Here is a 16,522-nt window from a genome sequence, read left to right as displayed (position 1 = left end):
CTTGTGTCCTAATTTCAATTTGTGAGAATCGACTATGCGTACTTGTTAATATTTCAAATATGTTTGTTTATTTTTGAAAATTGTCCTCTCATTAGGCAAACTTTGTGTTCTTCGTCAGGCAAACATTTTTTCTCTGCTTGCAGCGAACCTCACAAAATGGTGTGGTTGTTTGTTTCGCAATAATATCTCACTCAATCGAAACGTTTCATTAGTCTCCTATGAACTTATTGAGTGGTGGCGCTATTCGGTTGCGAGCTCCAGATGATATCTTAAACAAATGTTTACAGTTACGTTCTTTACGTCATTTGAAGGTAAATATCGCATAAATTAACCTCTAACGGCGTAAGTAAGCAAAGGAGAAAGGTATATTTAGCAAATTTTGCAATTTTGCTTACGCTGTTTTGTCGATACTCAATTTGTTCACTCCTTGTGCGGCAGACATCATGAGCTATCAAAACTATTCTATGAGTCACCGTTTGAACAGCATGTTTGGATTTGTAAATTCTGATGTGTATTTGATGCTTAAAACAATTTCATTCTTCTTTTATCTTTGTGCAGTTTTTTTCAAGTTTTGATTATATAAATAATTGATAACTAGCATAAACATCAACTCAACAAGATGCGAAAGGTGGTTTTTTCATGCTGTTGCTAATTTATTCGTATTATGAGTGCAAAATTTTATAAGGTAGTTCACTGGATGTCTCGTTAGGTTTGGTGTTTATCCAAACAAATTAAAAATAGGAAGCGACCAAATGAAGTCTAGAAGACGTACGATGGGTCTATCAATAACAATAGTTCCCCATATACCCGGAGTTCGTGTTGTGGTACGCAGGGTGGTGGTTGTAGTGGTGGCAGGGGTGGTTGTAGTGGCGGCGCGGGTCGTTGTAGTAGAGGCGCGGGTCGTTGTAGTGGAGGCGCGGGTCGTTGTAGTGGAGGCGCGGGTTGTTGTAACCGGTGCGGCCGTTGTTGTTGTTACCTTTGCAGTCGTGGTTGTAACCGGGCGAACTGTCGTGGTCGTTGTGGTCGTTGTTGTGGTTGTCACCGGTGCCGCAGTAGTCGTTGTGGTTGCCTGCGTCGTGGTGGAGGTCGCATTGCAGTACATATAGTTGATGTCGATAATATCGGCCGCCGAGAGCCCATTATCGTTTCCGAAATCTCCGGTCCACGGTTGGATGTTGTTCATGACCGGGCGGTTGTTGCTGGCCGCAGCCGCATACTTCGAGTAGTGCATCACACTGCCGTAGTCGTAGGGTCTACCATACAGTACAACATCCGCATCGGGCATCTTGGCGTAATTGTCGTCGTAGAATGATTGAGTCTGGTATGATGCTGCTAGTGCAGTACGATCGATCGTCACATAGCTGTCACGATCGGGCCGCGTGAACTCGTGATAGAAACCGATCGCGTGCATCAATTCATGCGTGACGGTACCGACGTCCACGCAGTCGGAAGCCTGAAGGTTTACCTGGTTGTAGGTGTTGGTTGAGGAGCGTCCTACGTAAGACCAGCATCCCGTCGACGTGCTGTCGATCGTTATGTATAGCGATTGCGTGGTGCGCTCCACAAACCGAACGCACGTGTTGGTGGCAAACTGCTTCATTCCATCCAGGATGATCGCACGCTGGGCGGCAGCTGATAAAGCGGAAAGACATCGGTTCAGTGTCACCCCGTGTATCCTATCCCACGTTGGACTTCCTACCGTTACGTATACTTACTGAAGGCCGTCGGAGAGATGACGTACGGCACTATCGCGTTGGGCCAGCGGGCATTGGGAGACACCGTTAGAGCAATGCCGTTTCGCTGGCGGGCGGGTTTCTCCATGATGTCTCCTTCCTTGTAGATGCCCAATCCCATCTCCCACGGTTTGCGTCTTATATGCTTAGGCATGCCATGTTGGCGCTCCCTGAAACCGTGCAGGCGTCGACCAACCTCTTCGCTAGGAGAATGGCACCGAGCCTCGGTCCATTCCAGCAAACTGCAGCAAACAAGCAGCAGTGTGCAGATGACGGAGAAACTTCCCTTACCGTACACCATAGCGATCGATGGCCACTGACGGACTGTTTCGAAATCCGTCGCATCTTATGGCGTTATTATACTCTGAACAGCACAATCTGTTTCATTGTATAACCGCTTTGTATTTGCACGCTGGATCTTGTTTAGTTTTTTCTGGATTTTATTTTTCCTTTTGTTGGGACTCATTTTATCGACACAAGCGCACAAGAAGCGTGGTTGAAAGTGGTTGAATGGAATACAGGTAGGAACGAAAGATACACTAGAGCAGAATTATCGGCCTAATATACGAGGGCGGACCCAAAAGTAACGGGAATCGGGTTGTAGGGAAAAGAGGGGGGAAAGGGGATCGGGTTAAATATTTTTTTAAAATTTTTTAACATGTTCTTAATCAGTATGCAAAGTTTAGTTTCTGTGAGTGCATCCGCTAGTCTTTGAGATTTTTTTCAGTGTAACGGTTTTAGTTTTTTCAGCGATTTTGTGAGATGGCCAAGTGGAACTGAGGCCAACCTCGTTCTGGGCGCCCCCCAACTTGAAAAACGGACGAAAATTTTCCAAAAATCAACAATCTTATTCAGAATTTGTTTATCCGTAATGGAGGATAAACTTAAAAAATCCACCCGGCAGATTTGAAGATATTGAGGGAAAACAGCTGGAAGAAAACGACGGATCCGTGGCGAGACTGGTTCTTCCACGGAACTGAGACCACGACAACGCACCTGCCCACAAATCGCTGTCCGTGAGGCAGTTTTCAGACCAAAAATGACATGACACCGATTTTTCCATCGTGGAGGAACAAATTCTGAACAAGATTGTTGATTTTTGGAAAATTTTCGTCCGTTTTTGAAGTTGGGGGGCGCCCAGAACGAGGTTGGCCTCAGTTCCACTTGGCCATCTCACAAAATCGCTCAGAAACCTAAACCGTTACACTGAAAAAAATTTCAAAGACTAGCGGATGCACTCACAGAAACTAAACTTAGCATACTGATTAAGATTATGTTAAAATTTTAAAAAACAATATTTAACCCGATCCCCTTTCCCCCCTCTTCTTCCTACAACCCGATTCCCGTTACTTTTGGGTCCGCCCTCGTAATGTTATTGACTTTCTTTTAATTGCGCAACTGTATCGCAGGGGGTGTTTTCTGTGTGACAAACAGATGTCTTATTGTGCGTCCAATGTGGGTATGTAAGACACAAACACGTGCGGATTATTACTCATTAATTTGAAGCAAGAAAACCAGAAATAAATTATTGATACGACATATCCTTTTTCTTAAAAATACATTCAAAATCAAATTGAATAATATGTAAGGAATTGATAATGAACATATTATGTGGTATACACTAAACCGTATAAACAATTATAAAATTGTACGACTAAAATTTGCAGGGATCCGATTTAAATTTTGCTGATCTGGCTTGAATCGATTAATAAATTACAACATTTCTTCTTAAAGGTTAATATGACGGTTCAACATGCTCGTTAAGAGCGCGAAGAAAAAAGTACTCCCATATTCCCGATTCCTACACGTCGGTCTCTTTTTGTGCAGAATGACCCTTGGTTGCGAGCGCTGTAGGACATTAACGCCGTTGGTCACTTGTTTGACCACAACATGTCCTCTGTTGGTATTCGCTTTCGTCGCTTGTCCTTGATTTCCTTGTCTCTCCGTTAAATTATTAAGTACTGGTATTTGGAAAGCCTACAAGACAATTTAAAAAATAAAATATCAATACAAAAAGAAAGCAAATCGTTGCAAAAGCTAGCTGAACCGAACCAAATACAGCAGTCATTATCGTACTATTTTTTATCTCGACCAACTCGGGCCCGATTTTTCTGGATCGTGCTCCATGTTATCCTGGTGTCGATGGCGTGCACCTTCGACCTGGTGTCGATGACAGACGTCAGAGGTCCTTCGATTTCGGTGACCAGTCAGGTGATCGTTGAAGCTTCCCTACTTTGCATTTATGTTATCGATTGGGTTATTTTTTTCTGAGCCAATTTGATGGCAGACATTACAAACGAAACGTGTTTCTAGCGCAAGGATGGTGATAATTGATGTACTTTGCGTTAAATTGGTTAGGAAATATTTGTTAAAAAATGATATGCAGGTTTTAGAGTAGATATCACGAGAATATGTTTATTCTTTACATGAATAACTTGTAGATATAAATGGCTATCTTTGGTCATGCCTTCCCTAAATGGTGCTCTCTAAATTTTTACTTTTACTTACGTGTGACGTAACCGGTTAGTTGTCTTGGATCGCGTTGCGTTCTTTACGATATCATATTTTTGCCAACGAGTTTGATGTACTCTGTGATTCTAAAAACGAACGCATTCCATCGAAGGCCATGGGAAATGCTGTGATTGTTGTGTGCAAACATGCACAGGTAAACATGTGTGGCCCTTGGCGGTCGACACAATTTTCCGCTACTATTTGTCGGACGGTGTCAACGGCCGCACGTCCTTGTTGCAATCCGATGACTGACTGCAGATGAAATATGTATAATCAAATCACAGGGAATGAGAAAGAGAAAAAGCTTTTCTGATTGTCTATTACGGGCAAAGGTGAGTGTGTTTCGTGCGGTCGGTCAGTACCCCTTGTGTTCGTTACCATCGCGTTCTTGTTCAGCAACCAGCAAACCCATCTGACGAGGTTACTCCGTCCTTTGGGCGACGTATGCGAATGTCCTATTTGGGGAGCACTTAAGAACGTCGTGACAAGCCCAATGACGTCCTTTTCCGGTTCCCTTAAGCATATGCCCGTGTGTGTGCGTTTGTGCACGTATGGGATAGTTTACTAGCTGTTTGTCAATGTGTTTGGCACAAGGATGCTTCTTCGTGCTCGATTCCTCAGCCCATCCATCCTTTCGGCTATATTTTGATATCTGTCACTTTGGTGTACATCTATCGACATACACACCTTACCATCCCAAAATGCTTCTGGCACCAGCTGGGGTGTGGTGGAAGGACATAACGCTGAGAACATGATTCGGGCGACAGCCGAGCGGTATTTACAGGCAGGAGTTCAAGAGGTCTGTTCGACATGAACCAAAAGCAGTTTTGATGCCTGCACTCCGGTACATATCATCGTTCAGTTGCTGGCGATAAAGATGGCGATGATGCAGACCACGAACACTACGATGATAATGATGATGATGGTGATGGCGATAGTATTTCAATCATGGCCGCAAGCGTCAGACCTTTGTTTGACATCCAGCTCGTCAAGTTGTTTTGATGCATGGTTGTGTTTTATGATTAGGATTTATTTATATGAGCCGTCGTGTGGAGCTCCTCCGTTGAAGGACGTACAAGTTGTCATACTCCTCCAATATATTGTCACACACATATTGACAGCGGTGTACACCGAGCGACAAACTGACTCCCGTTAGTCGCTATGAATATATTACTGCAAAACATGCCATATCGCTCAGTGCTAGTGTGAAATCTATTGAATTTATTTTAAAATAGTCATCTTCTATACTGTAGAAAAAGTCAATTGAACCATTTTTGAAGCACTAAATGTTCAATTAAAAAAAGCATAAATTGTCGACTATTGATATGAAATATAAAACAGCATTATAAACTTTATACAAATAGACCTCTTTAAACTTGTACAAATAAAATAAACTTTGTACAAATAGAATAAATAAATAGATTTAGGCTTGGATACCCGTCGAGGGGCTCACCACCTTTCGTTTCGTAGTTTTCGATACATAAAGTACAGAGTTCATGAAGTATGTTCAGGTATCTAAAAGGCATATCTATTTTAAAAAAATGTTAAATAGAATAGGGCACTAAACTAAAAAGCAAATCATTCGAATGATACAAATCATTACTCCATCGTATTTTCGGGTGCCTGACATCTTTTTATGGTTCCATCCATGGTTTTATATATGGATGAATCGTACTTGTAATTTTTTTTGTTGAAATTTATTTGTATCGTTTTATAATAGTAAGCAAATAATAAATAGTATAATCGAAAATAGTTTAACAGAATGGTTGTAAAAAATACAAAAGGTATCTGATAAATTTAAGATGAGATTAACTGGACGGTAAAACGGTTGTTAAGTTTCTGGTGCGTTCAAAACAATTTTTAAAAATAGTTTTTAGCAAACCAATTGAAATGTGATAATATTTAAATAACAATATACAAATAACAATAACATTAACATGATGATACAAACATTCAAATGATGAACCAACCCATTCCTATCCCATATAGAAGCTCCAAAATTCATATTTTTTAAACAGGTTGTCCCAACATGGTGCATTCCTTAAGAATCTATAACGAATATCATGATTTCCTTAAGGCTATAAATCACTACAAAATCATTAAAACCAAATGATTTCGCTACTTACATACTCCAATATAGTTGATTAACATGAACTTAAGTGCATTTTAGCATAATTTTATTATATTTTCCTAGTTTTTACTAGAGTGCCACTATAGGCACAAAAACCAGAGTTCTTCCTATAGTAGCCATAGTTTTTTTTTTCACAAGTAACACACAGAAGAAAGGAACGAATATATTTTAGTTTTATTCCGTTTTAGGTCAATATAATCATGTAAATTTGATGATTTTATTCTGTTTCTACAAAATAAACAAAGCGGAACTGGAGAGAATCGAAACAGCAAGACTTAGACGGCGAAAACAGGAGGAGACTCAGCAGAAGAAGCAGAAAAGAAAAGGAAAGAAAAGAGTTAAGCGGGCAAAGGATACACTATAAAGCATATACTATAGTTTTAGCTGTAATATTCAAAGCATTTTTTATAAATTAAATTTGGACATATTCCGGTAAAACAATACAGTCTTTTCAATGACAACGCATTGATCAAGGAGTATTTTACCGTTCTGTTTGAAATATGCTTCAAAAATAAGTTATAGTCAAAATATATTCAAGTTTTTCGTATTACCATCACTATAGGAACCATACCACCATCATAGGAGCAACCGACTACGAAGAAAAATACGCTTTTTTTCGGGTATTTTGTACGGTTTACGGTTAAAATAGAAGTTTCTCAGAAGAAAAGTTATGTTTCGATCATAATTGATTCAAATATGTAGAGTATTTTGTTCTTAACACTCATAATTTACACCTAATTGGTAATTATAGTACTTAGTGCACCACTATTTGTACAGTTACCCTAATAGCATCTCAGATTGGATTTAATGAAAAATATAAATTTTATATTTCTTTATACTTACAGCTTTTCGTCAAACAAAATAAGAAGTTGCTGAAATGGACTGGCAGTCCTTTTAGAATTTTGAACCGCTGCACGAAATACAATCCTTGTTCTATGATGGCAGTGGTTAGCCCTCCCTGAGTATAACGTTGACTTTGTTCGCTGACGTAGATACCGCTGTCCTACTAGTTGTTTTCGGAAATACAAACGTGGAGGGGAAAAAATCCTCCATAACTCGTTCAAGGACCGGGCGCCTCCATGGGACTCATGAAGCGCAGTTAGAAAGCCGTGTCACCGAGTCCGTCAGTTCAATTTAGTGACAGTGAAGATCACCAGGAATCGTACCGTAGCCTGGAGCGTAGTCGGCTGTGGCTGTTTTTCATATCCTGCTTCCGGCAAAACGGCACGGAATAGCTATACATGGTCCCTCGTCGTACTGGTGGATAGATAAAGTTTTCAATTTACATTCAGCATTTGCCTACGGCATACGGTTTGTGCTAGCTGGCGTTCACTGGCTTGGAGTAGGATGTCATGTACGTTAACGTCCGAGCAGCGAATCCAAATTCGCTCGGGTAGACCGGTAAATCGAATCAATCGAACTCAAAACAAGTCAATTATGAAAGCTTTCATGCTCTTCTTGCCATTTTAGCCAACCCATACCATCGGCTCTAGAAAAGAATTTGACACAGGTCACTCGCAAACGGTAGGCTGCAACCTGGAGTTTTTTTTAAACGAAAACACATCCGCACCATTGGGATGGTAAAAATCTGGTAAAACTGATGGAGGCATGTAAGAACGCAAACAGTGGCCCAAGGTTGAGTGACGGATGGTTTGGCTTAGGCTGCGCTTATTTCGATAGACGGTAGTTACATTTACACTCTGTGTAACTGAACAAACTAAACCCTGAGCAGTGGCTAGATACGTTTCGCTACAATGTCGTCTACGGTAGGATGGAACTACTGACCATGTCGAATCAAATATTACACTAGACTATTTATGTTGGAAGTAAAAAAATTTCCAATGTTCTCGGTGCATAGTTTGATTGCAGGGGGCTGTAAGTTGACTATCGTTATTTCCTGTACTGTCGACGCTTCGAAAATTACGAGCGACTTTTGCTCAGCAGCACTGTAAAATTAAAGATGAGAAATGAGATGATGAAAGAGTGTTTTTTCAGTCGGAATAGAATAATATTATTGGGTATCTGGAACAGGGGAGCGGTTATGCCGAATAAGAAATCAGCTTACGAGCGGCGTGGATAAGAATCGCAAGCAAGATCGAGTGGAGGGACATTGACTAGGTACGCTAAACTAAACTGTCTATTTAGCTAAATGGCCTGGCTCTCTCGTTAGTAATGTTTCAATTACTTTTTCTTCATTGAAGAATGAAGTTTTTCTCCTGAATATTTTTCCCTTATTTTTTTCATTTTGAAGTGTCTGTACCTTAAAATTTCACAAACCAAACGTTAACATGACACATTCTAATAAGATTAAGACATACACGTTTACTGTATGCTTATTATTATATTATAAAGCTTATTGTACTATTGTCTATTGTTTATTTTAAAATACCGTTTCTTTGTTTGATACCTAAATAGTGTGATACAATTTTCAGAAACCTGAAAGAACTTAGAAAAACACATGTTTGTTTAATAATAAAAATAATTTTCAAAGAAACACTGATGAACGAATAAAAAGAATGTTCAAAGAAACTTACAACAAACAATCGGAGCTGTCGGTAATTACGCATATTGAAACATATGTGTAACGGGCAGAAAGGCAAAACCATCAAATTTCTTTCGTCAAACAGACAGATGACAGAAATATGTTTGTGAAAACCATTGTGAAAATATTTCTTCCCCATTAGTTGCAACTTTTGTAGATCAAAACAAACAATGAGAATATGCTTTCTATTTTAAAGCCAGTTACCGAATCCATGTGCTGATCTGGATGTGTAAAGCTTGTCAGATAGCCTCCCATCTATCGATTGACCACTCGCCCTTAGTCGAAGCGTATTCGTAGTCCCAAGGTAAGCTCCTGAAGTTTCCGCTTGAGAAACGGACACGAATTTGTTTATTCTTTCGTCGTGCCATTCTGCCATCGCAACACCAAGAAACCGGGAGAACAGTTTACCACCGGTACCGACAAACGGTTTAATCTGACCGAAACTGGTCGTTGTTTACCTTTGATGTTTACGCTGGCCAGGATTCGACCAAATTGGAAACGCTCCCGGTCTTCCTGCCTCGCTCGTGATCGTCCGCGCAGGTAATATCAACATCGTTGGCAATCAGTCGAGCGGTCGAGCCCTTGTACCGGCAATGAAAACAGACAGGAAGGGAAAACAGGGATGGTATTTCAGCGGAGAAAAGAATGATAAAAAAAAAACCATCAAACGGGCACGAAATTTACCAGCAACTGGTTCGACCCGGCAGGAAGGAAATTGATTTTTCCTTCGAAGAATCGATACACAACCGTTTGTTTGATCGCCGGTGCTTTCGGCACATTTGTTCGACTGATTGGCCTTCCGGTTGCCAGGGTGTTCAGGGTAGTCTCAGCAGCGCCTGAAAGGCTTCCGCAAATCTGGAACTTGCTACCGGGTAAAAATAGCCCCCGTATATTAATATTGAAGCTTGTCGGTTACGAATGCCGTTCCTCGGCTGGGCTTTCGAAGCTTTTTCTTTTTTTCGGGAGCGCCACATGTTCAACGCATCGGATTACACGCGTCGCAGCATTAGGATGCTATTATTGGACATGGGGGGGGGGGGGTGTTGGTTTTCACCTCAATTTTCCTAACACTCATCGTGGAACCAGCTATCGCAGGCGTAAACGATATGCCCGTACAACACAACACGGTTGGTTGAACTCGTAATTGTAGGCAGACCGATCTGTGGCCGGGACGTTGGAGGCGCGGGTTGGCAAACACATTTTGACGCTATCGAATTGCCTGCTAAGGAAGGGTATCAAAATATGTAGGTCAAAGCGCTTTTGGGAAAGGAAAGCAAACAAATGGGGGATCACTTTTATTCGAGTAAATCGTGCACCGTGATTTTGTTCAATCGATTTAAGGGTTTGATTGCGAAAATGCGGCTATGGTTTGGTTTTTTTTCTATTGTTGAAATTGATAAAATTTTGCGTTTGAAATTGATGAATTTCTATAGAAGATAAAAATAAAATATGAATTGAAGATCTTATTGATTCACGTATAAAATTCAGCTTTATATGTATGAAGTAGTATGAACAGTTTTTACATTATTCTACTTTAAATTTATTAAGAATGGTTGTATTGTATGAAAAGATTTTAAATTGTTTGATGTTTAAAGCTGACAGGTGTTGAATTTATAAACTACCGTTCTTCTAGTTATGTTCGGTTTCATCATAATAATTAATATTAAATATCATTTTATCCATGATTAAGATTTTCGTTGCAAAAACATCCTTCGTATAAAGCTTTAAAACAATACTGGATGATTTTTTTTAACAACTTAACAACTTATTGAAGGGAACAAGCAAGCTTCAATGCAATAAACTTCAGGAAATTGGATACTACCGACATTACACGCTAGTGAAAACTAATTGATGATGGATGAACATGAACTGGCTGTCCAAAAATTTCCCCATCTTTAATGCAACATGGTGCGCTGTGGGAAAAGTAATTGAAAAATAGAAATGACTCAAAAAGAAAAAGAATGTTTCTAAAGTGACGTCGAACTTTTAACTCCGGATTGATCAGTGTAAGCGAACGGTATCAACTTTCCTTCCTTGCAACACCCTTAACCCAAACGTTGAGGATGCACATATTTTCCACCCTTTGAAACATATTTGTCCAGTGGCTTAAGCTGATTTTTCTCCCTTCATTCGTCCTCTGGATTATGCAGTCTCTTTTCCGGTTGTGGTGCCTGAGTTCGTTTGGAGTACACACCTTCCGGTATTCGTTTGGAGTGCGCTTGTTCCGCTCCAGTACCATGGCGTGACAGAGTAAGCGAGAAGCTGCTCGATGTCGAGAGAGAAAGGAAGGGACTAGGGCTCGGACAGCCACACGAGACCTATCTGCTGGCATCATCGTGCCGGGGGTTGCTTTCGAGACTATAGTTCTTGATAGTCCGCTCGAGTGGAAAATCTAATACGAACGAACCGGTAACTGATCCGAAGATTTCCTGCATCCCAATCCGGCTCCAGCGTCCCGGTGAGCTTTGGAAAGGGGGTGCTCGCACGACAGTATTAGAGCCGACCGAGTGGCCCGTAAACCAATCAGGGCCTTGCAAAACGACCGGAGGGAGCATAGATTGTTTGGAGAATTCATTCCACAGAGGGTATATCAACTGGCCGATCTCCGGTAGGTGAATTTTGCGACCATACTTGCGCCCCGTGGACAAGGTAGGTTCGGTCAGCGTTTCGATTGGAGTACCCATGCTACCGACCCGGCTAGCAACGGCTACTCCGAGCGATCTGGTTTCTTAAGCCCCAGAGGTGGTTTCGGGTAATGCCGGGAAAATGACGTTCGATGGATAGTTTTTATCGTCCGGCTGTGTGCAGTGTTCGCATGGCCAGTGCGGTCTGGTGGGAGGGTGGTAAAGCGTTCAATATTCTGGACCACCGGTTATGCTGTACGGATCAAGGAAATTACTTCTCTTTGAAGTGAGTTTTGACACAGCATTACCGGAAATTGAGCGGTTGTTAGGCGAACTTGCGTTTCTTTTTTCCCGGAAAACTAAAACCTGATACGAGCTAAGCGTCTGCTGATAAAAGTTCTCTGATGAACGAATGAAAAGTACTGAAAACACATGAGTGACAACGAGCAGTAATTAGAAAACCATTTAAAAGATTAACGCAAATAAATTATTTCCAACAGCCTTGAAGCGGGGGCCCCAATTTCCACGACCACTTTCCCGGCAGCCATAACCAACAGGTGGAAGCGGCGGCTCAGCAGCGGACCGGCGGATTCAAGATTGCAGATAATTGGTTCAATCATTTCATTTCCCATAGTGATGAAAAGAGATCTGCAATTTTCCATTAGGAGCTTTCGAAATCGGCGGCCACATTTCCAGCGACCGACGGGGTGGAAAATGGATAGCTTCTTAAGCCAGCTTTTCCCCTGTTGAGCTGGGAACGTTCGCAATTGGCAAAACGAAACATTTTGCAGCTTCCGGCTGTGGCTGTTCCATCGGGGGTGGGTGAAAGTGTGCCAGAGGAACGTGGCGATGACGTGGAGGGAGCAATGGCTTCGATCGACCTATCGGCGGGGGTTGTCCCTGTAGCCGGTGGTGCCGAAATTCAACGTGCAGAAAATGGAAGGGATTTAGAGACAAATTTCCCATCACCCTGCGGAAGCCGACGTTTTCCATAATCATCGTTCCCCTCGATGTGGTCTTTCCTTTTCTTTCACCAACCCACGCAGGGGGAGCATTGCGCCAGGGAAGGGCGCTCGCCAAGCAAAGAAGCGGGAAAATGGCACAAAGAAACTGCGCCAATGCGAAACCGTGGGTGGGTGATGGGAATGGAAGGGGGTAGGGAAGCTAATCGGATTATATTTAATTTCTGATATGATCGAAATATCATTCGCAGCGCCGGCGAACGGAGAATCGGAATCGTCGGTGCAAAAACGCAATCGGAAGGACTTGGTTGAGTGGCGTGCAGATTATTTCGAGCTGCTGCTTCCTGCACGCGGGGAAAAGAGGAAGGAGGGGGGCGGGATTTTTCCCTGCCGCCGGGGCATGTTCACCAGTTCACTTCTCCGATTTCAGACGGAGATGGGAAAATCTCGAAAGATCCGGCGACAATGTTATAGCTGTTTCCGGAAGGAGTATAATATAAAAGGCGGATTAGCAGACCCCGACCGGTGTCCAGGTGTTATTCACCTCGGAAGGAGTGACGTTTGACAATAATAGATCCTTTCGCAAGATATCGATTGGTTTGTTCCTCCAGCTGTCAGATGTTTTTCATCAATAAAAATAACATGGGTTAAATCTTGCCAACCCAATCTTGTGGGGCAAGAAAACTTTTGTTTCTTTGGCAGTTATATTATAATTTCAAATCAATCGGTTCAGTTAAGTTGTAACTTCAGTCTCGCATGTTCTGTTCTCACATATTAGGTGAGTAGAAAATAACGAATTGGACGAGTCCTCAATGTTCAAATGAAAGTCTCTCAGTCACCTTTTATCTAAGTAATTTATCAACAGTATACATTCAACTCACAGAATTTTAAGATTTGGCGTACCTCAATGTAAATGGATCCAAAAACTAATATTAATACCAACCACACCAACCAATATTTCTTCAGTGATCTGTTGAAACAGTTCCATTCGCAACATAACGTTTGACAGTGTTCAATGTAGCTGGACCTCTGGAGCACTTTGGTTCAAAGGTCTAACAAATTTGTTTTGAAGTACACTCAAAGTGAGAGTGAGAGAGAGAGAAAGAGAGAGAGAGAGAGAGAGAGAGAGAGAGAGAGAGAGAGAGAAAGACGGGTATGTTGGATTTTCTAACCACTATCAAAAACCTATCGATTGGCTCCGGTCGTCATGAATAAGAAATCAACAGCGGTAGAGAACCTTTTGGTTGGATGGATGTTGTGAGGGTGACATCGTCTTTTCTCGGCCACCTACGCTCAACTATGTACGACTATTCGGTTTACGTTTGCCATGTGAAAGGCTTTCCCTTTTTCTTTGCATTATCATAGACAAAAACGATAAATAAAAAAAATGTTTGCAAAGGATATGGAAATGTGTCCTCGTCTTCCTCGGGCTGATACGTTTTGGTTTACTATCTTTCCGGTCGTTTGCCGTCTGCCTTAGAGAAAGGGACGTTTAGAGAAGATTGTCAAGCTCATGAGTTAAGGTTGTACTTTTTTTTAAATATGCCATCTTTATTCGGCCGATTCAGTGGGATGCAAAACTTTCCCTCTTTCACGTGTAAATGCTCGCTCATTCTTCAATCACAGTTTTTTTGGACTGCAGTTTGTTGTGTGATTTTGTTATTCACCCTCCCCCACCATCACGTTTCCCTATGCTCTACCATTGCTGTAAGATTTGGAGTTCAAAAAGGTGCGCGGAAAAAAAAGTTGTTCCCGGCGGGAACGGTGGTCGAAGGATTGCAGATAAAAGTCAAACAATAAAACGCCAATTACCTATAAATTATTTTTAATACGACTTTGCCCGGGCCACAGCAATAAAATGTAAGAATAATGAACCCCTTTTCGTTCCGCTTTCCGGTGACGATGGTCGCTTTTCGCAAGGAATAGCAAGGTGGGGGACGATTTTCCCCCGGTAAGGCATCCAAGGTTGGTTGGACCGTGCGCATCGTCGTAGTGGTTTAAAACAATGAAATTTCCTTTGTTAAAGGCTGCGCACGAGCATACCGGAGGAGATGCCTCTCCATTTATTTCATTTGAATCCCAAACCGTCGCTACCTTCTGCTCGATAGTGTTTGAGCGTAAATTCTCTTTCGTCCGAACTGGAAACGGTGACCGTATTCCCGACTTTCGGCAGGGGGAGCCGGGAAATTTGAACCAAAGTCGCATCAAGGTAAATAAATGTAGGACATTTTCGATAAATTATCCCTTGGTTGCGGGAGGGGGCATACAATAGGAGCGTTAGCGGATGTTCCCTTAGTCTAGGTTCCCCATTTTCGGGGGTGAGGAAATGGGCTTTACAAGCAGAATCGATGATGAGTTTGGGTCAGGGGGAGTGTTTAGAATAAAGATACTACTTTCTACCATCAGAAATTGGTTGAAGCTAACGTTTCACTGGCCTGCATGCCTCGTACTAAAAAGACCATCAGGGACTTTGTAAACGTTTATCACTGACTCCTTGTGCTGACCCTGTAAAGTACTAGGGAGACCTTATAAATGGATAAAATGAGGGTAACCCGATTCATGCTCTCTTGACCGTGTTGATTTATCATTGTTATATGAAGATTTTCGGATGTTGTTCCCTGATCCGAGTGGTTGATGTGTATGGTTTGTTTGGGGTTTAAATATCGTTTTTCATTTCATTTTGTTTGTGTTTTGGCACCAGTTTTATTGGTAACCTGAGAGTGCGGTATAATAATGTCAGCGTGTATTTTTCTTTGAATTAATTTGTGATCTTAAAATAGATTTATAAAGTATGCTAGACCTGGGGGATTAGTTAGCGAAAGTTATCTATCGCTGTGCGAAACAAAAAAATGGAAAGAAGCATTTAGTAAAATGTATGTTGAAAGTCTGCAATTTCTTAATTAGATCGGTTTCTTTAGGCGTACTCGCAACGTTACGATACACTGTTTTCTTCATTCTCATACTCACAATTTGACGCTTTGGCTGGCGCTCGGTTTGTGTAAAAACACGGTGCGGCAAAACATTAATTTTTCATAATTAGGCATTGCTCTTAAGAATTTGTTCCCGACTGGCGACAGACGAACGCACATGCCCAGGGAAGCTTCCCGGCCGAACTGAAGGTAGGGAGAAATACATTTTCTTTAATTAGTATCCCGAGTGCTTTTTGATGCTTCGAATACCCGGTTTGCAATCTTCGCTACGAGGTTTCTTCCCTTTTTCTCTTTCTATTTGTATGTGTGTGTGTGTGTGTGGTTCGTTACGCATTGTAAATTTTCTTTGGAGGATAATTTTTGTGGAAAGCGTAAACAGCACGAACAGGTCGCAGCGTATTTTCTTTTTTGCTGCTTAGTAATGCAGTTATGAAAGAGGTAATTGAATTGCCTATTTTCAAAAGTTGTTATAGAAGCTGATGCTGAGGTAGTCTGGTGCATAACACTTAACGAAATTGAAGCCGCATGAATCATAGTATGGTTCAGAAAAGAACCATAATGAAAAGTTTTAACAAATGTTGCGCTAAAATCTTAATGGGAGTTCATAAAAATACAAATAGGAGGGTAACCAGCAAATTGGTAGAGTTACAACTATAATTAGTTGAAAAAACAAGCGTAATTTTCCTTAAAAAATCATTTTAATTTAAACAACTCAACGCCAATTCCGAAGAACGGTATTGAGAATTCACCATTTTAGCTAGAAACAAAAAGAAAACAAGGGAATGGAATCATTCAGGTCGTATTATTTTGTAGAGGGTTGGTGTCTTTTATGTTGTGCTCAATAGTATGCAGAAGTGGGCAATATCTGGAAACGAATGAAACAACTGCAATGCTTGAAATTTCGCATTGAAAACCTGCTGTATGACAAAAAACAAAGTGGACTGCGAAGAAACCAAATTAATCGTAATCGTAATTTTTTCATCTTATATTAAAGCATATGCAATGATTTGAATGATTTCTATCGAAACAAAACAAATTCATTATCGTATGTGGTATGATGGCAATGATGAGAGCTCATCATACCACTTC

The 16,522-nt window shown here is 41.3% G+C and overlaps 1 protein-coding gene across 1 annotated transcript; it reads right to left on the bottom strand.

Moving 5' to 3' along the window:
* Positions 1-718: 718 nt before the first annotated feature.
* Positions 719-2,034, bottom strand: LOC131263150 (zinc metalloproteinase nas-14-like). Its single transcript, XM_058265309.1, has 2 exons — positions 1,716-2,034; positions 719-1,632 (listed from the first exon to the last, which is right to left on the bottom strand). The coding sequence occupies exons 1-2, from the start codon at positions 2,032-2,034 to the stop codon at positions 719-721; spliced, it is 1,233 nt and encodes a 410-aa protein (XP_058121292.1).
* Between the last annotated feature and the right edge of the window lie 14,488 nt (positions 2,035-16,522).

Source organism: Anopheles coustani, chromosome 3 (assembly GCF_943734705.1).
Source record: "Anopheles coustani chromosome 3, idAnoCousDA_361_x.2, whole genome shotgun sequence".
NCBI lineage: Eukaryota > Metazoa > Arthropoda > Insecta > Diptera > Culicidae > Anopheles > Anopheles coustani.
The sequence above is the reverse complement of the archived record's forward strand: the minus strand, read 5'-3'. Positions and strand labels throughout refer to the sequence as shown.